This window comes from Columba livia, chromosome 4 (assembly GCF_036013475.1).
Source record: "Columba livia isolate bColLiv1 breed racing homer chromosome 4, bColLiv1.pat.W.v2, whole genome shotgun sequence".
NCBI classification, from domain to species: Eukaryota; Metazoa; Chordata; class Aves; order Columbiformes; family Columbidae; genus Columba; species Columba livia.
In genome coordinates, this window is record NC_088605.1 from 73,583,237 (window position 1) to 73,601,284 (window position 18,048).

The following is an 18,048-nucleotide window of genomic DNA, read 5'->3' on the forward strand; positions in this document are numbered from 1 at the left end:
CTTGTAAGTCTTAGCCTTGTGAACACATGCTTTCTATTTTAGCAGCTTTATGCTTTTTAGAAGTTACGTGAAAACTGCTAATTGCTAAGTAAGGCCTGAGATGGCTGGATTTCCAAATGATCACAGGCCTTATAACAGTCAGCTGTTCAGCACTGAACTCATAGGTGCTACATTCCTAATTCCTCACAAATGGGAGTTAGGTCCTTACTACAGTGTGCCCAGGGCTCCATGCCTTACCATGGGCCCCAACTGCTGCTACTTGGCAAGAGCATCCTCCTCTTTCCTCCACATTTCTTTAAAAATGAGAGTAAGTTTTGCCACGTTATCCTAGCAGGTAGTCACCACGTTTGAAGCTGGCGTACTTATTCAATGGCCTGTATAATTTAGAAGCTTGGTTTCACGCATTCAGGGTTGAAAGCCTTCCCCTTGATCATTATTCCATGCTCTGCATGTTGCTGTACAGTCTTTTGTGTTCTATGCCGGTTATCTAGCTGAGTTGTAATCCAGCCCCTCTGCTCCACTGAGACACAATGATTCATAAGAAACCCATATCTGCTGAGAAAACCAAATAGATTTGAAGTGGCAGGTTTGGTGTGTAGCAGCACTGGTGGTTGTTCCAGTCTGGTTGCTGGAGAATTTCCTGCAGTTCGTGCCACTGCAATCAGCTGAGCACATCAGCTGATAAGAGATGGTGGGTTTCATCCTGAAGAGATGGTGAACATTCCTGCTGTTACGTTCCACGTCTGTGCCCCATTGTGTCTCCCCTTTGCTACTGCATATATCATGTTATGCTGGTAATGCACAAGTTCATGAATTGGACTCCAGAGAGCGTGAAATCCTGCTTGCAGGGCTGTCTGTAGAGCTCACTGCTGGGTCAGGTTAGATTCTTCACAATGCGAGGCAGACCTGTACAGTCTTGAAGCATGTCTTGAACCCCGAGGGAAGAGGAAAAAATGCTGCTAGAAGAACTTGAAGAAAAATCAGCGGCCCAGATGTGCCCAGGTGTCGTGGTTCTAATGGTGTCTGTTGAAGGTGATTGAAAACCCCACTGTCCATGTTTGATGGTTACTAACGCTGCCTCCAGATTTAAAATTAGCAGCTACTTGCTCTTGCTGTTGCAAACAGCTTCTGGGGGCTGTTTCAGTGGCTTTGCATCAGTTAGCTTGAACGCTGGCACGTTACATGTGTGTGTGATGTGAAGCTGTGACAGTCCATCTTGTACAGCCTTTCAGAGCCTTCTCTCCCCGCTGCTTCTCGTATTCTCTCAATACCAGAATCACAAAAGCCATGACTGTAATTCTGAATGCATATGTGCAGCTGGGGTGTCAGCAAGGAATGTATGTGGGCGAGTGGCTGGGGGAGCATGAATGAATGATTGAACAGAGGTAAATGCAACAAAAGCTGTGGGTGGAAAGAGTAGGCTTGAAATTGGCTCACCCACTACTTTAATATGTTCTTTACAATGGTGTATGCAAGTGAGAAGAGGGTGGAGGGGCCTTTACTCCCCCAACCCTTTGAATTCGATGTGATTTTGTCTTGGGTGTATTTTTTTTCTGTGCTGTTTAGGAATGGGGAAAATGCCCTGTCTGCCAGTGTTCTTAAAAGTGTGCTTTGAATTTCCTGAATAAATAAGGTGCAGCTCCTGTGGTGAGTGCAGGGAACCTTGCTTAACTTAATGCTGCATAGAAAGCTGCTAGATAAGGAGAGCTTGGCGGTGTGAGACTGAACAAGCAACTGACTGGGGGATTTTCTGATATCCTAAACCCCAAAGTGTTCAGCAAACAGATTAGGTTAGTGAAGCACAACAGACCTGCCGATGTTTCATTAGCCTGTTCAATTTGATGATATCTGTGGCCCGTTAATGGGAAAAAAAAAGAAGTTTGCCACCATTGAACTGGTTTCTCTCGGAGCTGTGTTGTGGTTTGGCTGGAGCTGCCTTGCAGACATTTAAGGGAGAATAAAAAAGAACTCAGTCTCAGTGTGTCTGTAAAAGGAAAAGAAGTATGTGGGTGGGATACTGGCTTTTCTTCCTTAAGGCACATACCAAGCTGGGATGGGAGAGGGCACCAGGCTGAGCTGCTCGTATGGTTGCAGCGAGCCCGTAAGCAAGGAAGAATGGGAGAGAAACACACTGTTGCGCGGTGTCCTTTGAGCCAGGGGACTTGCTCTAGCCTGTTCTCACCTCATTAGCCTTGACTTTCGTTTATGCTAATTCTGTATCTAGGGGGAAACGGTACAGTATTTCAAACACCTTCTGTCAGCCGCCTGTAAAATAATACCAAAAAACAAAGGTATCTTGCACTCGATTGTGGTTTGCCCTGTAGCCTCGCAGTTATTAACCTGGTTAGTGAACTAATATAGTCTCCTCTGATGGCAAAGCAGTTTCATTTTACTCTGTTGTCAGTAGCACAGGAGCATGCACACGTTCTTATGCATGTAATTCGATTCACGTGCCTCATCAGGAACACCACCGCATTTTCTTCCAGTATTTTGCTGAAAGTTAAGGTGGCTGCTTAAACTAGCTTGGAGAAGTGGAGCTTGCTATAGCTGTACAAAATTTGGTCAGGCTTTGTTTTGACTTCAGTTGGACAGTGATAAACTATGCAGGTTGAATTTCTGCTTTTTCTTCAGTAGTGCCGTGAGCACTTAACTATTTAAGATTGTAAAAGCTGATAATTTAATCTGGGTTATTTGGTGCAAGGTGGACATGTTGCATTTAAAGGTGAATGAGGGAGTAGTCACCCTGTGACACGGAGAACCTCGGGGTGTTGATGACTGTCAGGCCTGGATGACTGACGGACGGTGGATGTGATGTTTGGAACAGTCAAATCTTGCCTCTGAAGTGTTAGCTGATCAGTGCTGCAAATAGGAAGTCATGTTTTTCTTACCATTTAAATAGCAGCAATTTGTCACTTTATTTCAGCCTTCATCCGATTAACCCTGGTCCTAAGTGGGGCCTAATGGCAGCTCAGTCACTGCTCTGGATGAGCTGGAAAGGGAAGACTTGGGGAACATCCCAATACAAGGGATACTGAAACACGGACGCCCGTGCTGGGGCTAAGCCACCTTGTCTCATTTGGGAGGAGGAAGGGAGCTGGCTTTGGATCCACAAAATTATTTACTTTGTTTTATAACATAGTACTACACCCTCTGTCCTCGCAAGGGAAAAGTAGTCGCTGTAGGAAATGTGACTTACTGTTTCAAAATAGCTGATGCTTGGTGGGGTGGGGATGGCAGGAGCAGAAGTGTAGCTTTCTCTAAGACTGTTCTGGGAAGCCGACCCATGATCTAGAGAGCTCATTTTGTTAGAATCCTGATCTCAGCTTAATTTTGCAAGAAGTATGTGCTTTTAATCTAAAATGCCTCCAGTGCGCAGTTTTGTTTATCGTGCGTATGTTTGCAAGGCATCTGATTAGACACAAATCTGACATCTAGCATGTAAAACTGGCATGAGAAACGGGAACTGCCTTCAGACCAACAGTCAGAAATAGAACACAAGACATTGTTAATGACACTTATAAAAAACAAACACAAAAATCATAAAAATTGAGGTAATGCGTATTATGTGATGGTAAGCGAATTCAGCGCTCAAGCTCACTTAGCAGGAAATACTAACAAAAAGTATCCAGAAAAGAAATAGTCCTGCCTGAGAAATTTTATAATGTATCACTTCTCTATGACTCCTTTTATAGTTCGTTCACATCTTATAAACTTCCACTTGAGATGGGCAGGAAAAAACAAGAGATTATGTGACAATGCTCAAACGGCAATGAAATTATCAGACCAGAGGAATGTTGCTGCCTCTTTCATTCCTTTCATTTTGCTGTTACCCCAGGTGTCTAATACTGAAAAATAAAAATACTTTAGTCATTTTTCCCATAGGAGATGGTTTGTGTTAATGTGATTTTCAGGCTCCTCTTAATAAACAAAGGCAAGTCAGGTATGGGGTAAAGGCAACTTAAACTCATTAGATGGATTGAGGAGAGAAGGATCCTCTGTAGAGATGGAGTGGAAGTTTCTCACCTGTTTTGATCTCATCACTTTTCTGTCATCTTGCTTACCAGAGCATTCACGCTGCTCTTGGGCCTGAGACTTTAATTGAAATTGAAATGATTGAAGAAGGCTGTGAAAGCTGTGCAAGATCAAGTATGCACTGCTGTTTGTGGATTTCCCTGCGGTACCTGTGTGCCATCTCTGTGTTAATATCACTCCAAACATTTTCAGTGTGTTATGGCTGGAAAAAGTTTGGTTTTAATGGTGTTGATATTAGTGAAGAAGCTTGTTTGACTCCAAATGGATTTAATTGATCAGTAGAGACAGCATCAGGAACTTCATTATTGCATCCTGTGGTTATAGATTGACTGAATCCACCCTAAAATAGCACACTAATGTAAGTTGTTGGCTGGTGGTGCAATTTACCCCTTGCCTGGTCCCTTCCCGTTCTCCATCTCCATCACCAGCGCAGTGTGTGTCTCTGTGTGCTGTGAGTCCCAGACAGTGACGTGGAGGGTGACAGCCCATGCTGGGGGTGACAGCCCATGTGGGCTGTTTTGCAGCAGGGCAGCTGCTGGTATTGGCTGGTCTGGTTAACAGCAGGTGAGGAATTGTTAGGCCAAGCTGCAGCTTGTGTTCGGGGTATGACCACTGAGACTTACAATGGTTTTGTGGTGGAGGGGAGTACAAATGATGCCCTGAAGGGGCAAAACTGCTGCATCCTGTGTGCCAAACTGCCTGGTATCCACTTCCAACAGTGGCATTTGAAGCTTGTTTGTGCGCCTGCATTCCTTGGGTGTTGAGGAGTGGAGCGGAACAGCCACCGCATTTGGGTGAAGGAAGGTTTAAAAACCTACCAGCAGGACAACCTGTGACAAGAGGTGCAGTCACTTGCAGTCATGCTGTTTGTTGGGTTTCTTACTGCAACCCCATGGTCCCTGACTCTGAGCTGCAGAGCAGAGCCCTGTGTATTGTGTTGGTGGATCCTCATCTCCAGGCTGTGGATGTGGCTGTAACGTATGTAAGCAGCAGTGGTGTGTGCCAGCCTCGTCCTGCAGGTACAGCTGTGTGCTGGAACGTCAAAAACAACAAAGTTTATCAGGCCTGCTTTGTGATCTCAGGTTAAGAAGGGAAAGGGTGCTTTCAAAGGTTTTTTTTTTTCTTCCTTTATCTAGAAACATCTTTATATGAAAAGACTTCTGATAATAGCACTTAATCTAGAAGAGCAAGATATTGCAAAAGACAGAGAAAGGGGGTGGAATTAGACAAATCTCTGCTAGGAACAAGTCCTTCAGGTAGCTGTTGCTCCTGTCTAGCCTTGAAGTGCATGGGGTCCAAGGTTGCTTTCTGAAGAGCTGCTGTAACCCAACCAAGCTTCCTAGGTTAGTGCCCTGGGGTGAAATGTTCTGGCCTGTCTTCAGCCAGGAGTGAAGCCACATGTTCATAATGAGTCAGTCATCTTAGCATTATATCTGATGAATTTGAATACTGGTTGATCAAAATACCACTTTTTGCACATGTTGTGAGCTTTTTTTGTTTTGTGCATTCTCTGTATAGATGGCAATGGTAAACTTTTACCACTGAAAAAAATTTTCCACACGTGGTTTTATTTTTTTTGGAGGCTTAGCCCATACGAGCAGGTATCTTAGGTCACTTTCATCTACAGACAATTGCAGCTAATATAGGTATTTTTTGCTTTTTAATTCTGCTTTGCGCTGCGTACCATACCATACCACCCAGGGAGCATCCATGTTGGGCCGGTTCAGTGGATTCTTCACCGATGTTCTGTCCCTGCTGTCTGCATGTACAGGGGCTTTGCACAGCTGAGCTGAGACCTGGGGACTTTATCTGTGGGATTTCCTCTTCTGTCAGAAGAGGCTCATCCAAGCTTTTGAAATAAGTGTTGAGAGCTGACAATGACGTTGGTATTGGCCTTCTGAGTTCTTGTACGAGGCATCTGGCATAAGTTGACTATACCTTCCTCCGCACCGTTTTCTATCTCCAGTAAACTCTTCCCTGCTCTCTGGATGCAGTTTTTAAATTTCAGTTACTGCAGCCCAGTGTGTCTCGAGGGGGATGCAGCTGAGTCCTTCCCCCATCCCGCTGGTTGATGGCTTGTCTTGGGGCCTGTTTCTGGAACGATTCACTTGAGAGTCACGTTTCAACAATGCCGAAGTTTGTCAGGACGAGTGTTGGTTCCAGTAAATGAAGGGGATGCGTGGTGACTGCGCATGGTCCTGCCTCCTCTTTGTTACTAACACCCCCTCGGACTGTCAGGACAACACTTGTCATTTTGCTCCTGCTCTTATCACCGTAGAGGTTTCCTGCCAAGACTGAAACATGTCTTCAGCACGACTTAGGCTCCTGAAGAACTATAGCTTCTTTAACAAAATGAAGGCAGGACTTCAGATCTGTTCTTATTGTGCTATATATTATGCTGTTGTTGAAATGCTGCAAGTATTTTTTCATAGGGTGAACGTCCAGGAAGGCCATACCACACCCTGATGGGTGACAGACTACGTCTAAATGGTGAGTTACCTCAGCAAAATGTGGGTGATCTTTGAGTGCTGATGACCCAGTGAACCCTTTCCTGTAAGGAGGCCCCTCCTGCAGACAGCCAGGCCATCCACACGCCCCTGGTATGAGTTTTGGCTTGCTGATTACAGTCACTGTCAGTCTCTTCATATTCTATTCTTCTTCTTGGATGTCACAATGTTTAAAATATTTTTAAATGTGTTATTGGTTAAAGTGTAATGGAATACACAGTGGCAGCCGGAGGGGTAGAGTGGTGTTATTCTACTGATCAGTCAATTAGCTTACAATGAAGATAATATTTTAGAACACCTACGAAAGGGATCTTGTGTCAGCTAGGCTCTCAGGCTCTTGTGCTTTACTTAATCATTCTGGCACTGCTAAACAGACACTTGCTGATGTTTCCTGTTAGTGATGCACCTTTTCTTAGCAAAACTTCAGCACTTCCTTTGTCAGAATGTCTGCCTAGAAAGGTGACGCGCCTTAGGGAAATATGGAAATCCTGCAGCAGAAAACAAGAGTGTGAATACTGAACAGGAGCAGGGTGGGGAACAGACGCTTTTATTTTAGTAGAAGTATAATGATTTTACTTAGCTTACACATAACTAACTATACTGAGATTCAGAAATTCCCTTTGGAGGAGGGAGAAGGAAGAAGCATCCACTGCTTCGGTTCTGCTCTGGGGCCTTGGGGGTGACTGTGGGGGGCAGAGGGGAAAGCCTCTCCGTGCATATAGACAAAACCCAGATGAACAAAAGCCCTGTTCTCAAATTGTTGCTTGGCCGTTGTGGAATATAATATTGTAGAAAATACTTTGTCATGGATTACATACAATTTGTCAGATTTTGTACACTAACAATAACTGATCTGAGATACAGGACACATAAGTCACTCAAATGGTTTTAGTGGTGGTGTGGCTGGTTTTTGTTCTTGTTGTACAGCAAAACCCCAGGAGTCGGAGGAGATACTAAACTCTTTGTGTCAAATCCACCCTGAAGATCAGAGTGATACAAGCAAGTAAATCTGTAGTGCAGCAACATGATTTCTTCATTAAAGTGACACTGTCTGTCTTCTCCATTATCTCTTACATCCTGTTGAGACTGCTCCGTACTCTGTAGGACAGTTGTACTTCTGTGACAGTGGCAAAAGTAGCTGTCCCAGCTGCAGGAACTGAAAATACTATTGCTTTTTGTACATTAGGGCTCAAGACTAAAGTTGTTTCAGTGACAGCTTCAGCTAGTTAAAAAAGTTACTGTAATTGTACTTTTATTGTGCAACAGTGAGACGTGGTGTCCGTCAAACGCTAGGTGTGCTTGCTGCCTGAAAGAATGACACAGCCTTAGAAAATTATGGGGAGATTTAAAAAGGATAAAAAAAGAGAACATGTTGCCTGAGAGTGCTGAAGTTGAAGTGTCTTCAGTGGCTAAAAACTTGCTTGCTAAAATTCCCTGCTAAGCGCATGCTTCACTGAAGAAAAACAATGAGGTGCCTCTGCCTCTCCTCTTATACCCTTTAAGTGTTACTGAAGCTTTTTGCCTTTTACATCTTGCTAATGCTGCCAGGGCTGCAGTTTGGCCTTTAGAATTCTAAAATCTTCTTTGCTGCTGTTACCCTGTAGCAAGGCAAGAGTTTCTTCTGTGCTTCAATTTTTAGCAAATGGCAATTCCCTGCTTGTGCTCCCAACTGGAACTGGTGCTTTCCTTGGACTCTGCTGAAACCTCTAACCTGGTGCTACTAATTTTTTAAAAATTATTATTATTTTATTTTAAAATTGTATTATTTTATTTCCTGAGGGGGAACTACGCTCTGGCTTCTAGGTGTGCGTTTGGCACTCTTGCTGTATTGTTGTACTCTCTCTTTTCCCCAGGAAACCCAAAGTGTTTCCCTGATGGAACTTTCTGCACTTTATTTCTGTCCGTTTCCTGTTTTGTCAGTTTCTGACCATTGACCTCAAATATTTCCATTTCCCAGGTGCCCTCTCACAGATAGCGCCTGGATCCTGCCTGGAGCTCTGTGACAACTGACCTGCGGGGAAGCGTCCCTTCATCTCTTCTGCTACAGGAACAAGCAGAAAAGACACCAGGTACTGACATGAACAAACTTCCCATAATTTCTATTCTTTTTCTCAATTTGTGTGTCAGCTGCTCAGGAGTGCTTGCCAGGGCACACACTGACCAGCGAGGTTTATAAGAAAATAAGTGTACTTTTTGGAAGGAGGAGAACCTCTTAAGGGAAAACAACAACTGGTACACATTTAGATTTTCAAGTAATTCTCCTCACTCTATTTCCACAGACCAGGTAAGTCTAAAACATCACAGCTCCTCCTCCTATAAAGCCCTGGCTATCTCATGTCCCTCACTTCATAGGCACTGACTGTATTTCCCTTATACATATCCAGGCTTTTGCTGTGGTTCAGATAGCTTTGCATTCCATACAAAGGCTTCTCTGAGCTATGTTGCCACGCTAATACAGCAGTCACTGAATATTTATGACTTCACAGCAATACATCTGCAGTGTTTGTGGGAGTGTCTCTAACAGAAATAGGGGGTTTCCCCAGAGAACAGAGAATTTCCTCAAAATGTTTAATCGACTCATTTAAAATAGAATTTTAATTAGCCTAAAGCTACTTGTGTGATACAAACTTGAAAGATTGTGTCATTATTTTAAAATCTCAACATTGTATTTTTGGCTTGTTTGTAGCAGTTCTTGACACAATAGTTTGTTGAAAATGGAGAAATAATATGAACCTCGAGGCTCCTAAGTCTGAACACTGAATCCCTCCCCTCTGCCAAAGTTGGGTGACACATCAATATGTGGTTTAGGAGCAGCATTTATTAAGGCTAAAGTGTTCTGATTATAAGTAGTTTTCGGTTTTTCCTAACTGAAGTTTAAGTGCAAAGCAGAGCTGAACAGCACTGAGATCTTGAAGGGAGGCTTGCTCTGAACATTGGGGTCTCTAAAGCTGTTTGGGAATGACATGCAGCTACCAGGTTAGTGAAGATTAAGATCTCTGTGGAGGCAGTTTTGGCTCTAACAGCACTTCACCTGCTTTTTAAGAAGGCTTGTGTGAAGCTTGGATGGGTTGGGGAAAGTCTATTTAAGCTCCTACTTATCTGAAAGTTAAAATATTCTCTTGTACTCTCTGCAGGTTGCAGAGGAGATTGTTTTTTCCTTTCTTTGCATGTGAGATAGGGCAGGTGTTCTTGCATTCTTCTGTATTGTCACATGCTCATTTAAACCCTGGAGTAGATTGCTGTGGGAATGCAGATCATTATACCCATTAACCGTATCCATTCCTTTACTTTAGCTCTGGAAATGCAGTAGAGCTTCTTCTGGTTTAGTTCTGTGTAGCGCTTACCTTAGGCAACTTACTAAGCAAAACACAATTTCCTTGTAAACCCAATTCTTGTAATCACTTTAATGCATTAGTAGATAATTAGTACTGATTGACAGAGTTTGACTTTAAGAATTAGCTTTACTTGAATACAATTATTATTGCTAGGAAAGACAAATTAATATACGAAGTCTATACAAAAATGTCTTAACAAAAAGTAAAAACTGAACTTTACGTATTATAACTTCATAATCTTCATAACTTTTCACAATCTTTCTCTTTTTTGTGAATAACATCTACTTTTAAACAACTACTAAGCATTCTGGAAAAATTGTAATTAGTTTTAAAGTAATTACCCAAAGCATCAATATATCTTTATATAAATCCCCAGCTGTCATCTTAAAAAAACCCCACAAAAACTGGCAAAGAAAAAATGTAGAAGTCAGTGCTGACTTGACAAGAACTCTTACGAACTTGCTTTAGCGATGCTGGACGTGTTCCTGGGTTGGCCCAGGTGAGAGATTCCAAGATCCCAGAAGCGCAGCGATGCTGACACAGCCGTGTCGCAGCCCCGAGGCGCGCGGGATGCCAAGCGAAGAAACTGATGCAGAGCTGGCTGAGAATCGCACTGTAAGAAATAATGAAAAATGCTTAATATTCAGTAGACTGGTCGTATTTGTTTAGGATAAGATCAAATGCTGTATTTGTAGAAATGAGTATAAGAGAATCAAAAGCACAGGCTACTCCATCAGAGCCACCAGCTGGACCTCAACACTGTTGTTCTCCCCTCCCCTTGCATACAGGAAGTGCGATGATCCTCAGACAGGCACGAGCAAGTTTGGAGAACCAGAATATTAGCAAGAGAAGTGTAGGTTTTGAATGCTTTATCTGCAGGTTTTTTAGTACTAAACACTCAAAACCACCAAAACCAACAAAAAAACCCTCAAATAACTACATTGTGTTGGTTTTGTAATGAAAGCACGTGTTTCAGACATGGAGTTACTATCTCAGAGGATTTTAGAATTTCACTTTAAGGGTGTGTTTTCTGCTGCACGTGGGTAAATGAACATTTGTGGATAATTCACAAACAGAATTGATTGAACACGCTCGATAAACTGTAGTTTGCAAGTTCTCCCACATCTCACTCACCTTCTCTCCTGCATAACGTTTTCCTAAAAGTGACACAGATCACCTATTCTGATCCCAGGATCATTCCCCCTCCCTCCTTGAATGAACAATCTCACTTCCACAATCTGCAATCTATAAGCACCTCTGCCATTACCAAGTTTTTCATAATAACTTTTCTCTAGCTTCAGAGCTTTGAACATTCAAAGCTTTTTTACCCATTTGGTGTAGGTGACTTCAGCTGCAGTGAAGGGAACAGCTCTGGGAGGAAAGCCCGTCTAGGAGCGGTGATTTTTCAGGTCATGCTGTAAGACTGACCTATTGAGTGTTATGAGAGCTTCGGAGGAGGGGACACGGAGCAAGGGCCTTGGAGGATCAGCAGGAGCAGAGCAGGTACCTGTCATTTTGTGGGGTGGGCAGCATGCTGCAGTGAGCAGGAGGGCAGCTGGCTCCAGAAATGAGACGGTTCTCCTTTACACAGGAGAAGGGTGGTTGAAAAGACTTTGCTGAAGATTCTCCATCTTCAGCACCACAAAAATAGTGCTACATCAGTACAGTGTGTCATCCCCCCAACTTGGAAAAGGGGGAGGAGGCAAATTGAGTCAAAGTAGCTTAGCTAACAAAGCCTTTAAAATTACATTTGTCTTGAGGAATGAATTCTATCGTTTTGTCAATGTGAACAAATATTGTTTAATCCCTTTTATAATTCTAATAATGCAAAATTACAAATACTAATCTTATCTAAAACATGGCAAACTTTAAGTTTAGGACCTTAAAGTTTAAAATTTATCTGAAGGAAAGGAAACTGAAGAAGAAAATTTAACTCTTGACTTTTGGAGCTGTGCAGCACAGTGTTCTTGCACAGATCAATGGACTGAAGAAATGCAGTGCCTAAGAAAACCGCAGGATCGGAAATTTGTTGAAGATCTTAAGGAGAAGATATGTACATGCATTAACAGAAATCCTTGTTCTTGGCCTCAAACTTTTAACAGCAATCATCCTTCCATGCATAAGAAAAGTTGTATGACTTCCTCATTTTCAGAGGGATTAGCAAAATAAGAAACTTTTCAGGTGATTATTTCACTGTACCCTATTCTCAGAATGAATGCAAGATAATTCATGAGGTCTAAAACCTCAGCTGGTGATCCAAGTTCAGTTCCTGGTAAGCTGTATTTCAGCACAGATGTTAAAACCAGAACTGATTAAAAAAAACCCACAAAAAAACAACCATCAAACCCCAAATAACCCCCTTGAATGCTGTAAAACAGATTTATTTACTTTTGTCTCCTAGCAGGAAGTTTCACTGAAAGGCAGACATACAGATTTAAAACTGCTGTGAGATACATGTGGATGCACACAGGTAGCGAAGAGTAATTAGAAGCCCCAACTGCTAAAGATCTCGTTAGTTGCCCCAAACCCAAGAAACTCCCGATCGCTAACACAACCCTCAGCCAAGTCTGCTGTTTGTGGAGACAGTCTCATCACCCATAAGCTTTTCAGCACTTAAATGGCTGTTGGTCTCTTGGTTAATCAGCATTTCTGAACACATCCTTGCATCTATACTTTTCAACTATGTTTTGGTATTCTATACGTTTGATACTGCACATGTGATCAGTATGTCAGACTACACTCTAATACAGCTTTTAGTTGCAAAAACTAACAGGGACACTCTTCAGTTGCATCCACAAGTCAGGTCAGTGTCTAACTGCTTCCAAATCGGCCCAAGCAGAACAGGTGGACGCCTGACAAAGGTAAGTTCTTTTTGCAAACCATAACGTAAGATGATTACGTTTATGATATCAAACCTCTGAGATGCACTTCATTCTACTGTTACACAATTGTACTCTGATGGAAAGTACTTCCACGGGCGTTAGTTTCCATGACAAATAATGTCTGTGCGTGTGTTCATCTACATGCTCTTACCTCAGCTAATTAGGCATCTGTTCCTTGTCTGCTGGGTTCCTAGTTGGAGACTGAAAAGAAACAGATGCAATTAATAAATAGTCATGTATATCAGTGATAAATCAGACCAGTGCAGAATGGATTTCAAAGCTGAATAATTCACAAAATACATACCTAGGATGAATCGCTTTTTATGTTTTACTTCACATACTACACATGTCCCTGGGAGCAGTGGAGCAAGAGGAGTCCATAAAAAAGGCAGGTGTTGTGTGGGAGAGTGACATGAGTCGGATTTTGTGCAAATCTAACAGCATGGCTGGTCTTTATTGGTGGCAGTTAGGAGAGGCTGAGGTACAAGGATATCCAGTTGTCTTGGTGACCTCCGCAGTCAACAGTGTGTCTGGGGGCTTGCCTCATGAAGATTTAGTGACAAATAGACAGGAAACTGATCTTTTGTTATTTTCTTGCTGTTAAATTTGAGCATAGTGTGAAGCTACAAAATACTTAAGAAACTGGAAATAAGCCAGGCTAAAGATGTAGCTTCACAAGTTCAATGGGCACCAATAAATAGTATTTTAAAGACTAGAGGTCCTGTGAAATGTATGTGGCTGAAGTCATGAAGAAAAGGAAGTCTTCTCTATGACTTCCATACTCCCCACACGTACAAAACCTTCTCTGTGCTTTAGGATCCTGAGTTATTTCAGCTTTGCTAACTGGGTTGAGTTCCCATGGATTCAAATGTCAAAATTAGGGTCTGTCTCTGTTCATCTTCCTATTGATCTGTCAGAGACAATGGAACTTGTGCAAAATTAAGCGCTACTGTTTCAGTTTTCAGGGAGCTCTACTTAGACACTACCTGCAAGTTGGAGTGACATCAGCTGATGAATAAGCAATCTGCTAGCAACTTGGACTAAAAACAAGGTAGGCTGGGGAATAAAGCCAGACATTTAGGGTAGCATACCTAATCAATAACCTGCCAGTTTGCAAAAGGTGCATAGTGCTCTTTTGAGTGTTTTTTGGATGAAGCTGAGGAAGAGATTTGGTGTTTGGCAGCTGCTTTAGCAAACTTAATTAAACCAGACCTGCTTTACTGTCATAGGCATCTACAAATCTGGAAGAAGAAATTCTGTGGAGGATGCCTTTACCACAGTGGACCTGGTTGTCAGTATTAAACACCCTATAGCAACACACAGTAAAGTTGTCCTCCTTGGCTATGAAGGCCACTTCCAGGGTAAGTAGCTACTGATTTTAACAGCTCAGAAATAAATGGCTTCAGTTGAGCTCCCTGTGGAAAAAGCTTCTGACCTTTCCACAGCAGGCCCGCTGCCCTGCCAGGCTTGCCAAGGATCCCAAGACTAGAGCAGATGCAGACCCTGAATTATCCATTTGCCCATGGATATGTTTGTCACGGGAGGACTACTAAGCATCTGATGTTTCTCAAGACTGACATTCATTGAAAACTATTCTGTGAGTTGCTTGCATTGAAATAATTAAAAAACACCCCAAGAAGTCAGGTTTAACATTTCCTTAATGCAGTATTGGTCTTCTGAAGTCCATCTGAGTTCTAGTTTGTCTTCTGCGGCCTCTATCTTGGTCATTACCTAGCAAAGAAGCGGTGACACCTGGTACTCAGTTGTTGCTGCTCTGCTAAGAGAGCAGACAGAACATCAGTCGTTCCTGGATTTGATGAGGAATCTTACGCTATGCTAGCTGTATCCCTGAAGACCAGGTTCAAGGCTCTAGAGAGATTAGCTCTGAGGGGATAACTAACTACAAGCAATTCAAATCATCTTACGTAGTTTCTGCAATCTTGCACTTATTTTTAGATGCTGCATGACTAAAGCTGTGGGATGTGGCACATAAGGTGCCATAATGTAACTGCCATAGAAGGCAGATTTTGAAATCTCATTTTGAGAGACAGCTAAATGAGATTCACGTAGGTAATTCAAGTGTCCAAAGATGTAGACAGGCATATAGGGTTTTTTAAAATTCTTACGTGCTAGAAAGTATGGACAGGGAATCCATGAGAAAGCTGTATTGTCTTTCAGACTTCAAAGGAAACTTGTCTAGTCATTCTTACAGAAATTTTGTCTAAGCTGCTGCTATTCAGTCTGTTAGTGGATGAGCACAAACCCAATACTCTTTTAAGCCTTATCCGATGCTTAAGGGTATAGGGAAGGAATCAGTTACCACAGAGTAAGGTAAGGTTTAACTACATTTGGATGCTGGTGCCTTGTGCCTTTTTCGGTCATTGTGTTGGCTAACATCTTCCCTTCTTGGACAAAAGATATTATCAATGTCTATGGGCAAGACCCTATGTGTAGTATGTAGATAATTACAAGATAAATAATTGTGCCTGTACTTTCTGCAAATGAACATTCTACATGCTTAATCCTTATTTAGCTGTTCTTAAAATAGGCTTTTGCAGATATTTCACTCCAAGAGTGACAGAACTTTATGCTTTGCAGTTGCTTTTTTTGAGGGTGTTATTCAGTTCTATATTAAATGTTGCAAAATGAGACATGAACTTTGAGATAGCATCAAATGTTATAATGGAAGACTGAACTGAGTGCCACTCCCATTAATAACTTCCATTACAGTGGAAGCAAGATCAAACTTATCAAGAAACTAAAAATAATGTCCTATATTAATTTATAGCAGATATTGTATTTTCTCATTAAAATAAAATCAAATTCCTTTTCTAACAGGCTTCTGATGTGACCTCTTTGAATCCTCAAGCAAGTCTTCAAAAACTGTCTATGAAAAAGACAATCCAAATCCTGATTTCAAACATGGAATCTGGAGAGGGAGGCCCATGTTTTTAAAGGTAGAGCTGGTGAGTCCGCATAGAGACGTGAAAACTAGAATTAATTAAACAAATCAGAGAACTGCTAACTTCATACGTACCGCTTTATTAAATGGCATGTGGAACAAGAAGTCTCTAAAATTGATGCTCTCTGGTCTTATTTCCTTAGGAACTACGAAAGAGAAAAGAAAATGATTGTAATTTTTGTTTCAGGCAATTTCTTAATTACATATTATATTATGTATATAAAATGTATATCATTACATATTATTATTATGCATATAATAATGTATATTTTTTTATATATTATTAAAATATGTCAGACTTAGGTCCTGGTGTTCTGACACCCTTTTCTATTCTTGCCATCTCTATGCCTCCAGCTGTAGAGGGAGTTCTGTCTTTTAGAAGTTGTTATTTTTGAGAATTTAGATCTTTGGTAATAAAGGGCACTGCTGGACAAGACAGGGGCCTCCAGGATGACTCTCCCCACTGATTTCTGTGCGTCACAGGATATAAGATAGTGCAACAGAGGGCACAGAGGTTAGTAGCAGAAGGGAACATAGGGATCATTATCTGAGGGACTGGCTAATACAAGCCTTACTGTTTCACAAAATTTACAATTTTGGTGTTGATACTACCTTTGCGCTGGTACGTTTCAATGTTTCCTAATACACCCCAGGTACCGTTGGCCTTCCTGGACACAAGGGCCCAGTGCTGGCTCATGGTCATTCTTAATGAGAGTAACTCACAAGTCCACGTAAATACAACACCCTCTAACAGAATAATGAATACAGTACTGTGGATTATTTTTTTCTCTTGCAGTGATGAAATATCATATTTAGGTGATAATTTTAAATAATAATACACAAATACACGAAGTCCAATGCAAAAAAGAAATACGAGATTTCCCTTCTAGGAACATGTATGTACTGAAGTTTACAGAAATCACAGGCCTAAAGTCAATACTCTCTAATACAATCTTTTCATAACAACAAGAGGAAAATAATTTGCAGGAAATGCGGGTGATTTATACTGTTGCAGATGACATTCCATCACAAAGGGGAAAAATCATCTTAAATGACCAACAGTGCAGCTTTTTGTAATGACTCGCGCTACTAAACTGTTGTAGCAGTGGAAAGTTCATCGAGAATTTGCAAGTGCAAATTGATAGCTGATTCATAAAATATTGAAGTCATCAAATAAATTGTTCTAAAGAAATCATGTACCCTCATTGCGATGCAGCAGTAGGAAATGCGCTCTAGAAAAGCTGAGCCACAAAGACTTCATAAATTTTCTGCCCCATTAAATCTCAGTGAGCTCATCTTTGGGATGAAATCCTGACCCTGCCGAAGGCCTGACTGCACTAAAACAGCTGACACAAAATGCTCATTCCAGATTCAATGCCTGATCCAAAAGCCTGCGTATGCTTTGGATCGGACCTTTGCAGTTTTCTTACAGTTCAGGGTTTCAGTGTTCCAAAAGGCAGAGAAAAGTGCAACTTACCACTCATGTTTTCCTTTTCCAGTCTGTTTCCCGCAGTGCTGTCTCGAAGGTGCTGCACTTTTTCCTTTAAGTGAATAACAAGCATAAAATCAGCAGCAGAAATCAGTAATGGAAGCTTACGGTAGAAACAATGACTAACTATAAAAAGCGGGATTCTTCAGCATTCTGAACATCGAACTTCTTTCTGCAGGAAAAGAATTGTAAAAAACTGAAAAACATGCATGATGTGCTACAAGTAGATGCTAATTTCAGAATTTATACCTAAGAGCCTTGTGGAGTTTTTCCCCATCAGGAAGTTACATTGGTTCTGGAGCCTTGGGGGGTTATTTTTTTGCTTTGGACAGGTGATTTTTCCTCAAAAATCCCAGTGAGAACCGAACAACTGCAGTGATAGCATAAGGTAAATGCATCATGTTCCTATTGGTGCCCACCCCGGGAAGCGGGCTCCGAAGCTGTTGGAAGCCCCTGCGCTTGTGCTGCTCAGTGTTCCACGGTGATGACAAAGCTCATGCTATTTCTTTGGTAAATGCAAACACAGAGAGCATTTAATCTCTCCCTGTCGGCAGCATCTGATAGCTCTCCTACTCTGTAGAGCAGCAGCCCAGCTTTGCTTTGCCTCCCTCTACTAAATGCACTGAAAGGACAACAAGAAAATGCAGGACCTCATGTAAAATGAGGGCATAACCTCTTCCTCCAACTGTCTTATTAAAAGTAATTAACAAACCTTCTCCCCGTGCCTTTCTCCTTAGCTTCTAGCTTTGATGCAGTTCTTTCAGTGACTCAATGCGTGGGCTTTTGTAAATCCTGTTTTTGTGCACCTCAGTTTGCTCTGTATATTGAATATAAAAGAGCT

At 41.8% G+C, this 18,048-nt stretch overlaps 2 protein-coding genes across 5 annotated transcripts in view; one reads left to right on the forward strand and one right to left on the reverse strand.

The window, feature by feature from the left end:
• Positions 1–16,036, forward strand: part of SLC39A8 (solute carrier family 39 member 8) — a 66,293-nt gene extending 50,257 nt beyond the window's left edge. Inside the window, exons 8-11 of one of the 2 annotated variants that reach the window (XR_002409490.2) lie at positions 8,497–8,608; positions 11,216–13,807; positions 13,986–14,117; positions 15,595–16,036. The gene's annotated coding sequence lies outside the window, so the exon portion shown is untranslated. The remainder of the gene's footprint in view (positions 1–8,496; positions 8,609–11,215; positions 13,808–13,985; positions 14,118–15,594) is intronic. The other variant, XR_010472579.1, reaches the window with a different exon arrangement.
• BANK1 (B cell scaffold protein with ankyrin repeats 1) overlaps positions 9,981–18,048 on the reverse strand; it is a 128,222-nt gene continuing 120,154 nt past the window's right edge. For all 3 annotated transcript variants that reach the window (XM_065062843.1, XM_021283050.2, XM_065062844.1), the window contains 4 exons: positions 17,196–17,259; positions 15,794–15,864; positions 12,908–12,957; positions 9,981–10,487 (listed from right to left, as the gene is read on the reverse strand). In XM_065062843.1, the coding sequence (XP_064918915.1) occupies positions 12,913–12,957; positions 15,794–15,864; positions 17,196–17,259 (180 nt within the window). In that variant the 3' untranslated portion in view covers positions 9,981–10,487; positions 12,908–12,912. The remainder of the gene's footprint in view (positions 10,488–12,907; positions 12,958–15,793; positions 15,865–17,195; positions 17,260–18,048) is intronic.